The sequence below is a fragment of the Gracilinanus agilis genome, chromosome 1, assembly GCF_016433145.1.
Source record: "Gracilinanus agilis isolate LMUSP501 chromosome 1, AgileGrace, whole genome shotgun sequence".
Classification (NCBI taxonomy): domain Eukaryota; kingdom Metazoa; phylum Chordata; class Mammalia; order Didelphimorphia; family Didelphidae; genus Gracilinanus; species Gracilinanus agilis.
In genome coordinates, this window is record NC_058130.1 from 214,596,921 (window position 1) to 214,608,137 (window position 11,217).

The following is an 11,217-nucleotide window of genomic DNA, read 5'->3' on the forward strand; positions in this document are numbered from 1 at the left end:
GAGGATCTGGTTCTGAGGAATAGAAAGAAGACAGTGTCAGCAGATCACAGAGTTTGGGAGGGGGTATATAATATGTAAGAATATTGGAAAGGTTGGATTGGCGGTTATGATGAGCATAGAATGTCAAATAAGGGATTTCATATTTGATCCTGGATGTGATAGAAAGCCACTGGAGTTTTTCGAGTGGGAAGGGAAGTGGGCAGGCATGACTGATCTATGCTTTAGGAAACTGACAACTGTTGGCTTTATGGAGGATGGATGGCAATGGTGAGAGATTTGTGGCAGGTTGACCAACCAGCAGTTGAAGCATTTGGCAATGAGAATCTATGCCCTGCCAGGGTGGTGTGGCAGTGCCAAGAGTATTTGAGGTGTTTTGAAGGGAAAATCTTGACAGGCCTTGGCAACAGATTGGATGTGGAGGGGTGAGAGACTGAGGAGTCCAGGGTGTTGCCTTGGTTGTGAACTTGGGGTACTTGGGAAGGTGAAGATGCCTTTGGCAGTAATTGGGAAGTTAGAGAGGGAAGGGAGGGAGTTAGGTAGCTCAGTGAATAAAAAGCCAGAGGGTTCTGGGTTCAAATTTGACTTTAGAGACTTCCAACTGTGTGACCCTGGGCAAATCACTTAACCCCCATTGCTTAGCTCCTACCACTCTTTTGTCTTAGAACCAATACATAGTATTGATTCTAAGGGTTTAAAAAAAATTGAAGAAGGGTGGGTTTGTGGGGAAAATAATGAGTTCCATTTTGGATATGTTGAGCTTAGATTTAAGTTACAACATCTAGTTGTAAGACATGTAACAGATTCTATTTGTCTGTGTCTTGTATTTTAGAAGGATGTATATGTTTGGAATGAGCATACCCATGAGGAACAGGAGATAGACCTACCTGGATCTCAGTTTTTATTAGATTACAACAGGGATCCCAATTGTCCTCTCCTGCTAACCAACTGTTTCTGTCTAGTATAGGGATTCTTTTTTCTTTTTCTTTTTAATGTCATGGATCCCTTCTGTAGTTTAAGCCTTTGAACTCTTGCTCAAAATAATTTTTTATGTAGATTATGTATATATGTATAAGATTACAAAGGAAACCACACATAGTAAAATAAGGAAGCCACTTTTTTTTCTTATCCAAGTTCATAGATACCTTGGAATCCATCCATGGATCAGGTTAGAAACCTACGTACTTGAGGGAAATATGGTGAGGTTAGCACAAGGTGGGGCCTATTAAGAGGACCTTAAATACCTTACTGAGGGGATTCCAGTGCCTTTAATTCTTCATGTGAGAGAGAATGATCTCACGGATGGCTTGGAGTTATACTTGAATGAGGAAATGCTTTGCCAGATAGCAAGTGTTTTCCAGAAGTTCATTTAGTTCCATCTTGGTGCCTGGTTTTCCCAGCCTTCGAATGTGACTTCGTCAGGACCCTATTCAACATTGCACCAAGACAAATGGACTCTGTTTAAAAGCCCAGGAGATTAAGATGGCTGAATTGTCTGGCATTTGGCCCACGATCTATGATGTGCCAATATGATTTTTATCCCATAATTCCCCAAAGTCTTCCACTGGATTTTTTTATACCTCAACTTCTTTGGGACAAAGAAAATAATTTTATTTTAGCACGGTCCCTGAAGGGTAATAGGAATCTTAAATGTTTTATTTCCATTTCTAGCAGCCACTTGGGGACAATTAAGCTGATTGATTCATTCAGAACCTTCCATGGAATTGTCTGATCTAAACATAGAGAATCTCGGTTTGGGGTCGGCATTGACTCAAAATGCCATGAGTACAGGCTCGCCCCAGATCTTCAAACTAAGGTCCTGTCTGTTCTGAGAGGATGTTTTAGTCCTCTTGGGAATTGATTTCATCAGGCTGGGATTATGTGCCAGGGTCTTTGGCCTAAATTTCTTAAAACAAGCTCAAGGGGAATGTTGGGAAAACTAAAATCCTGATTTTTTTTTGTTCCCCTCTGTAGGTTATTAACGTATTTGGCCAGGTCAACAAACCCTAATATACTAACATTCTTAGTTATTTTCATTGGCTGACTGATGTAAATGAAAAGAATGTGGTATGATATGCAAGGCACAGCAATGTTAAATAATGTATTTGGGGAGCTACCTACAATGAGATGCTTTCTTCCATTTTGCTGCTTTTTATTACCAAATGTTTTCTATTTGATTGAATCTTGCTTTTTCTTAAAGCATATGCACCCAAACAAATCCAACTAGGTCTCAAATATTTATCATAATTAGGATATTTTTGGTCTCAATTTATTTTTTCAAAGTCGTGGGGATTTTGCTGGAAGGCAGCTAGGGTCTTGGGAAGCCTCAGAGTGTATCCTGTTGAATTCCATTTGGAAGTGAATAAAATTGATTCTTTTTAAAAATTTTTTAAGCCCTAATATCTATCTATCTATCTATCTATCTATCTATCTATATGTATATATATATATCCTTCTATATTAATTTTATTTGTTACAGGGCTAGGCAATGGGGTTCAAGTGACTTGCCCAGGGTCACACAGCTAGGAAGTGTCTGAAGCCAGATTTGAACCTAGGACCTCCTATCTCTAGGCTTGGCTCTCAATCCACTGAGCCATCCAGCTGCCCCAATAAATTGATTCTTAAAGAGAACTGGGCTCTGGTTGGCACTCCATAGCCAGATAGCTCTGCAATCTTAGTAAGAAACTGACTTTTTAGAGTTCATTCTTTTTCAGTATATGTTTGCTGAAGATGAAAGCATCAATGTGGGTCTCATTGCTTTCTACCTTTTTATTGCACAGGTGGCAAAAGTGGAATATGTTAGGAAAAAACCGAAATTAAAAGAAGTTCTGGTGAGGTTAGAAGAGCATTTGGAATGCACCTGTATGTCATCAAATTCTAATTCAGATTATCGGGAAGAAGAAACTGGTAAGTGACCACTTTTTCAATGAGGGTGCCTTCCACATTGTTGTTTCCTGAGGGCAGGAGTTGAGGGGGGTGATGGAGCAAAATTATTAGGAATTCTCAGGAATGATGAAATTAAGGATGCCATTTAATTTTTTTTAAACCCTTATCTTCAGTCTTAGAATCAATACTGTGTATTGGTTCCAAGGCAGAAGAGCGGTGAGGGCTAGGCAATGGGGGTTAAGTGACTTTAATGGCATATAATTTTGAGTATATTTGCCAGATACATCTTAGCATAAAGATGAACTCGTGAAGAGTTTGGAGTTTTAAGATTATTTGTGGTGAAGAGATGAGGGTAGGAAGGTAGAAGAGAGGGGAGTTATATAGTTTTATCTAGAGTACAACTAAAGATGTGGTTGAAATGAGGGTTAGAGGTGGAAAGACTTTTCCTCTTTTTAAATGGAACGGAAGCTTGCTTTTTCAGGATGATGGGGTAAGGATGAGGGGCCTGTTTTTTAACTTCAGGCTCCCAGTCTCAGTCAGCTGAAATGTAGGTTTTCTTGTGAGTCTTTGCTTACAAAGGTGCATGTAGTTTTATAATACACTCCTGAAGTCCGTTTAAAAAAAAGAATACAAGGAAGTTTCTTAATGCAAAAGATTATCAAGTTTTCTTTCAGAAAGATAAACATCTCAAGTATTTATTACTTCAGTTTTCAAGCAAACAGCATTCCCTTAGGGCCTTTCACCCTCCTTGCCCTTATGTTAACAGGAAGGCCTAGGGAAACAGGTAAAAAACGGAAAAGAAAAAAGTTAAAACCAACCTAAAGCCCACTGGAGCTATTTGATAATCAGGTAGGACCTTTAAACTGGATATGCTGTAATCCCACCAACAATGGACAACTCAATCAAACTCTTTATCACACCAACTGAATCGCTCTTCCAATCTTGACACTTGCTACCTTAAAGCTGCAAAGAGATTAGATATGATTGGCTCTAATCATTCTGCCCTGCTGGTGTTTTTCCCTTTAAGCTACCCGGAACCATTGGCCTCTTCCATCCCTTGATTCTTTGCCTTTCTTGCCTTTGTACAGGCCCTAATTAATACTTGAGCTTCTGTGATCTGAAGTATCATTCCGCTGGCTTTTGTTTTCTCTGTTTTACTGATTTGGAGGGTCAAAGCATCCTATAACAATGCATGAATGGATTGCGAGATTGAAAATGGTTTTTATTTCAAGGGTTTGGGCTATTTAAAAGCTGATGGTCTGGAAAATATCTTTCTAGACCTGGGGAGATTTCCACACCTCCTTTCCACACTTAGAAAAAGGACCCTTGGATTTAATACCCTAAATCACAGAATCTTGGAGTAAGAAAGGAGCTTGAAATATTCGACCTCTTTTTGGCTCCCCTTCCCTGCCCTGGCAGAGGATTCAGCAGCCCTCCTTGACAAAGGTTGTCTCACTGGCTATTTCTATGGGGACCTCAAACTTCCCTTCTATAATCCTAAAACATGGAGTTGGGGAAGGGTTGTGGAATCTTGAGCTTTTGAAACCCGCAAAGCAGGACAGAGTCTTCGTTGCTCAAGGAAGATTCTGAACTGAATCACTTCTATTTGAATTGTTAGAGTATCTTAAAACTTTGGGAACTTTGGAGATTATTATACCAGTTTCACCATCATAAAAGACAGAAGGACCAAGTGCAATGACTGCCATCCATGGCTAAAGTTCATATAGGGATACCATTGGGATGGGTCTAGACCTCCTTATTCTGACTGAGGAGTTTTAAAAATTTACTATAGAGGAGATGATTTGGGTTTCATTTGTACAGTTCTTAGAAGCCACTGAATCCTATTAACCAACTTCTGTGTACTTTTTAATAGGCAAATTGTTCCATTTAGAACCTTTTTTGATAGGCTAATGATATAGAAATTAAAAGACAGTCACAAGTAAGTAGTGACTCCTTTGATCCTCAAGTCATTGTATCCTTTTTTTTCTTCCTTAACAGATGTGAGGTGAAAATAAGCTAGAAAACCTTCTCTGGGACACGGATGTACATGGTTTGTTACATTCCTGAACCTTCTATGTATGGTGCTTCATTGACAGTATACTCTACTTGTTCTCTTCTGTGAAAAACTGTCTGAAAGAACACTTGATGAGAACAAAGAGACAATGTACATTTGTTTAATGTGACATCAAAGCAAGTATTGTAGCACTCGGTGAAACAATAAGAAGCTTCCTTGTCCAAAAAAAAAAAAAAAAGAAAAAAACCTACAAAAACCCATACAAAAAAAAATAATAAAAGGTTGACTGAATGGATGAGACCCAAAAGTCCTACAAAAATGTGACAAAAATCTAAATGAACAATGGATTTCTGTCAAGAGTGGTCAAAGGTGCTTTTTGTCAAGAAATAAGCCTGTTTTCTTGATGAAGATGGATGGACACTGATGGACTACAGGCACACACACAAACAGAAAACAACAACAAACAACAACAACCAGGAATGTATCCAATGCCACGTGAACACTATAGACACAATACATCCTCGCTCCGTAGTGTTTTAAGTCTATACAAAAACCTTTTTGAGAGCCTTAAGTGGATTTTTTTTACACCATAAAGTGATTATTAAGCTTTTCTTTTTATTCTTTGCCTAGCTTTTTTTTTTTTAAATCTCTTGGACTCCATTTACCAATAACACATGAAAAAGGCTGCTGTAACAGTAAGGCAGGCAGTATGATGGTATTTCTCCTAGCAGGATGCAAACTAATGAGATGTATTAAAATAAACATGGTATACCTACCTATGCATAATTTTCTAAATGTTTCTGGGTTTATATTTTTCTCCTTCCTCCCCCTCCCTTTTTAATTTAAGCCATTTCAGTAAAATAATGTGCGTAAACCAATCATAGAAACATCCATGCCAAATCTTCCCTTCCAGGCTTTTGTCAGTTGGTGACTAGTCAGTGATATCTGTGTTAGCAATTTGCCATTCTTTTTACGATATATGAGCTAGAAAGTTAATTTCGACATGTTTGGCTGGGTGAAAATGTACAACTTCTTCTTGTATCTGTATTGTACAATGTTGTCACAGCAGAGAAGTGGACCTGCTGCCAATATTTGAACAGAACTTTAAAATTCTTTATTTTTGGTAAGATGTTATGCTTTGCGTGTATTCAACAGAAAATGTGTTTTTTGTAAAGGTGAAGTTTGTATTTTTATCTAAAATTAACAGTTTTATATACCTGAGAAATCCTGCTATGTTTTCTTGAAACCATCCCCTTTCCTTCCTCCCCCCCCCCCCCCCCCCGAGACCCCAACCCTCACCACAACAAAACAAAAAAACTCCACCTCCAGAGGAATCCTGCCCCCACCCCCCCCAAATACCCATTTTATGGTCATATTTTTCTAGTGGAATAGCCCAACCAACTTCAAAATCTGTCTCAAACCCAGCTTGCCTTGCAGTAGAAGGCTGGTTGAGGTGCATATGCTTTTATTTCGTTTACCAGTGGCACATGGGGATTCCACTGGGTCCTCTCTGGAGGGCTCAGCTGAACCCAGTTGGCTTCAGGCCCCACCCACTGCTTTGAAAATTCAAGAGGATGTGGTCATACTTAAAATTCCAGAATCATTGGTCAGTTCGATTCGATGAAAGAAATTGGCCCAACTGTTCATTTATTGTCACACAGACCAAACATTTGGTTAGTTGACTGAGGCTCTTCTTGTCTATCTGAAGCCAAAAGCCATTGGGAGGGAAAGTGAAAACTTTAGTCAGAGAGGTTATTTGGCTGAATTTAACTTAAAAGGAAAAACAAAAACCCTTCTCGAGTCAGGCTTGCTTGGAGGGTCTAGGCAAAAGCCTGATTTGGTTTTCCACTTTTCTTCTGGCTTATGGCCTTGGGTAGACATAGACAGTTAACTCTTCTGAGTACTTTGGTGGCTGGTTCAGCTGCCTTATTTCTTCCTCCCTCAGACCTCGAAGTAGATTCGGTCATGTGGCCATTTTCCTTTTAATTTTGTTTATCAACATTTCACAAGAAATGTCTCTTAAGAGATGGAAGCTTTCTCTCTGTTGTATGTGTTAGTGAAGTAAAGGGTTTTTGTTTATGTTTTTGTTTTTTAGGAGGAACTTATAAAGTAGCATGTCTTTATGATAAGGCTTTCAGCCTGAATGGAATGCCTCTGAATGTGAATGAACTGAAGCTCTGAGATGTAAACACTAAGAGGTTGGGGTAGGATGGGGAGGGGGGGTGGGTGGGAAGAGGCTGAGGGGGAACCAACATTTGTAGCCTTTCAAATTTGGGGGGAAAGATTGGACCTGTTCTTGCCCTCTCTGGCTCGATCACATTTCAAACAATGGAAAAGTTAATTTTGGGAACAGGCTGTTAATGGCAGCATGAAGTCAGCATTCAGCCTTGCCCGGATGCCAGTCAGATGCCCAGAGAGGTGTGCTCTCTTCCCGGAGAGTGGAAACCTGAGTTCTGTTGGCCACCTGTGCTTACTCTCAGCTGGGTACCATTCACAGTGCTATGCCCATGAATGTATATGTCTAAAAGTTTTTTTTTTAATGTGTAAAAGTGTAATTTATATATTTATGTTTCAGTGAGATGCCAATAATATTGCTCATCTCTCTCTTTTTTTTTTTGCAAGCTATCTAATGAAAGAATTCATTTACCCATTAAAATCATGTAGCTGAAAAAGCATGGCGTCCTCTCCTCATAGGTTTTTGGGGAAAAATGTTAGAAAAACAAAGAAAAGGTGCAGGAGTGGCCAGGAGGCCACTTTGTGGGGACACCCTGTGGTTCCTTTGCTGTGGCAGGGAGTTGGCTAGCTCTGTAGTATATTTAGTTCTCAGAGAAAATGTAAGCCAAGGACTGCATTTTGCCGCCATAGAGACTGCCATGGTTTCAAAGGGAGGAGAGCTACAGACTGAATGAAGCATCCTGCGGTAGCCCTTTCAATGACAGAGTTGGAGCCGGTGGTTAATTTCATTACTGGCTCTTACAAGGAATTAGGGGATATGGTCTTTGTGCCCGAGCCCTGTGGTCCTGTGGTTGACATAAGCAAACATCCACCAGTCTTTGAATTGGCTACAGAGATGATGACTTAAAAAAAAAATTCCAGTGTCACAGATTCTCCTGCTGCTTCCTTTTGTTAAGGTTTTGTCTGCATTCCTAGCATTCCTTTCTAACAGGTCATCCCTTTGGAGATGACTTGCCTATGTGTCTTAAACCCAGCACTGCTGGGTCCAGAGACTGCCGGTAATGGAAGAGGTGGCAAACAGAAAATAGCCTTAGGTCTGGGAGGGACTCCCAAGCCCAGGGTAGCCTTTCTCTTTGAGAGAAAAAGAAAGAGGAAGTAAGGGAATATAACCAGGGCTAAAACTGACATCTAAGGGCTATAGAAACTTGCTAGAGTTAGTTTTTCCAGTCCATAGGTCATCATCATCGCTGGAAGGGATCTGAAGTAGTGGTAGCAGGCTCAAATAGAAAGACATTAAACTATTCATAAGGATCCCTGCCAGCCATGTATCAGAAAACCATTATCTATGTTTTATTATATTTTTATTTAGTAAAAATATTTCTCAGCAGGCCACAATACTCCTGTTTGCCATTTGTGAAGCACTTAAGTTTATATAATTTGTTTCTCACAACAACCTCGAGTTGCAATTATCCTCATTTTACAGGAGAAAGAAATAAGAGACTGGGATAGTGCAACTTGCCCAGGATCACACAATTATCCTCATTTTATAGGTGAAGAAATAGAGATTGGGATAGTGTAACTTGCCCGGGATCACATAGTTAGGGAGGGACAGAAGATTGAACTCATGTCTCAGAGGCTTAATTTCATTCATGAAAGAAGTGTAAGAACCAGAATTTGAGCCCAGGTCCTCTAACTTTGTCATATCTAGGTATCACGGTGGATAGAGCACTGGGCCTTCAAATCTGGCCTCAGACACTTGCCAGCTGTGTGACCCCGGGCAAATCATTTCACCCTGTTTGCTTCGGTTTCCTCATCTGTAAAATAAAACTGGGGAAGGAAATGGCAAGTCCAGATTCCAGTAGCTTTGCAAAAAACAAAAACAAAAATTGGGTCAAAAAGGTCAGACTGGGTTGACTCAACAACTTGAGATGGTTTGTGTGGTCTCCAGGCAAGTTAGTTCCTTTATCCTGACCTTAGTTTTCCTCATCTATAAAAAATAGGGGTTGGGTCAAATGATCTCTTTTAGCCTTAATATTCTTGAGTCCTCTTATTAATCAAATTGGCCTACCCCCTAAAAACCCCCAACAGTTTTGCACCATGTGCCATGTATTTCAGAAAGGAGGACCCAGAGGTTTATCAAAAACAGAATAATCTTCCTTCCCTCAGTTAGGATTTGTAATTCTTTTCTTCCCTGACTCAGACTCTGTGGAAGCCAAAGGATTGGCTTCAAGATATGCTCTGAGGTCATTTGCAAAGGTCACAAAAGCTGATGGATGTGTGTTGAGCAAGAAAGTTTGAGATGGTTAAGAATGGAAATGACCTGTTTCAACTTCTGTTGCAGCAAATGGACTTAAAAAAATTTGGTTTTGGTTGAAGACAGACATAGACAGACAGACTCTTCCCCCACCATAGTTAGAAAAGACCCTAGAGGTCATCTACACAGGACTTACTCATTTTACTAATTAAATAGTGATTTTCTCAAAGTTAAACAGATATTTAATTAGCAATTTGAGATTTGAACCAGAGTCCTTTGGTTCCAATGCCATTTCTCCTACACCTCATTTCTCATTTTTTTCCTTTATTGCGGCACTGGACTTTACCCAAACAATAACCCTTTTTGGAGTCAGACATACAAGATATTCTTAAATGAGGGTTAAAATGAAACATGAGATGAGACCCTACATTCAACAAGCTTGTAGTCTAGCCATCTTTTGACCAATATGTCAGCTCCCTATCTAGAGGGTATAAATAGTAGCATGAATTCTTTTAGAACTCATATTCTGTACTCTGAATCTCAAAATGGTCTGGAAATTCCCAAGATCTCTTCAGGGGATCTATAAGATAAAAATTTTTGTGATCAGACATTTTGATTTCTAGTATGGCAAATGTATATATTAATATATTAAACATATAACAAATAACATATTGTACCTAAGACCCACAAGAAAGCTCTTCGGGTTGGTCTCATTAATTTTGAAGTATGTAAAAGGGTCCCGAGTTGAAAAAGTTTTGAGAACCACCATTTCCTACATACTGCTTTCTTGTCAGAGAAAGGGAATGATTAGCCTCAGATAAAGTACTCATAATCAGAAATGATACTAAAACTGGTCCCTCCCAGATTAAGATTTAAGATGAGGGTTTCTTAATCTTTTTCCGGATCATTTCATTTGACAGTCTGATATGGCCTATGGACACATCAGATTAATGTTTTTAAGTGCATAAAATTACATATAGTATTACAAAGGAAGCCAATTATGTTGAAATTCATTTAACAAAATATTTAGAACACAAATTCATAGACCTCAGGTGAAGGACCTTTGGTCTACTTGTTGAAAAAGGGAGAGAGCATTCCAGATAGGAAGTAAATCTCAAGAGTGGGAAATGATGGGAGACAGGTTGGTAGTGGAGGGTTTGGGGCAGGATTATCCAGACCTATGGTTCTATTTCTGTAGGAATTCTTAGCAGGGAAACCTCCCTCCATTGATGCAGATCAGTAATTATAACATGGTTTTAGAGTAACCTTGGGGTTTCTAGAAGCTAAATGAATTTATTGAATCATAAATTCCTAACCTGGAAGATATCATAAGAGGCCATCTAGGCCACTTCCAATTCCTCTCAGTTTTCAGCTGAGGAAACAGAAGCATAGAGAGATCTTGCCCAAACTTACACAGATTAAATGGCAGAGGCAGGATTTGAGCTGACTTACAGGTTAAAGTTCAAATTTTAATATTTGAGGTCAAAGTTCATGGGGTTGTATATATATATATATATGTGTGTGTGTGTGTGTGTATACACACAGAAGTTCATGTGTGGATATGTATGTATATGTATGTTTTTATATATATATATATATATATATATATAGAGAGAGAGAGAGAGAGAGAGAGAGAGAGAGTGTGTCTATGAATGAGAGGTAGTATGATAGAGAGCTGGCCTCAGGACTAGCAAATTCTGCATTCAAGTCTTGTTTCTGACATACTAGCACGATCCTATTTAATTTCTCAGTGCTCTAGTAAGCTCACTAGATCAAGGAATTGAAGGTACTGATGAAATAATAAGATTTCCCCTTATGTATATGTCATACACACACACACACACATACACACACACACACACACACATATATATATATATGTCTGTCTTTC

The 11,217-nt window shown here is 39.1% G+C and overlaps 1 protein-coding gene across 2 annotated transcripts in view; it reads left to right on the forward strand.

The window, feature by feature from the left end:
* Positions 1-5,672, forward strand: part of PDGFA (platelet derived growth factor subunit A) — a 50,181-nt gene extending 44,509 nt beyond the window's left edge. Inside the window, exons 5-7 of one of the 2 annotated variants that reach the window (XM_044660129.1) lie at positions 2,778-2,904; positions 3,650-3,732; positions 4,882-5,672. In XM_044660129.1, the coding sequence (XP_044516064.1) occupies positions 2,778-2,904; positions 3,650-3,705 (183 nt within the window). In that variant the 3' untranslated portion in view covers positions 3,706-3,732; positions 4,882-5,672. The remainder of the gene's footprint in view (positions 1-2,777; positions 2,905-3,649; positions 3,733-4,881) is intronic. The other variant, XM_044660133.1, reaches the window with a different exon arrangement.
* The last annotated feature ends 5,545 nt before the right edge of the window (positions 5,673-11,217 follow it).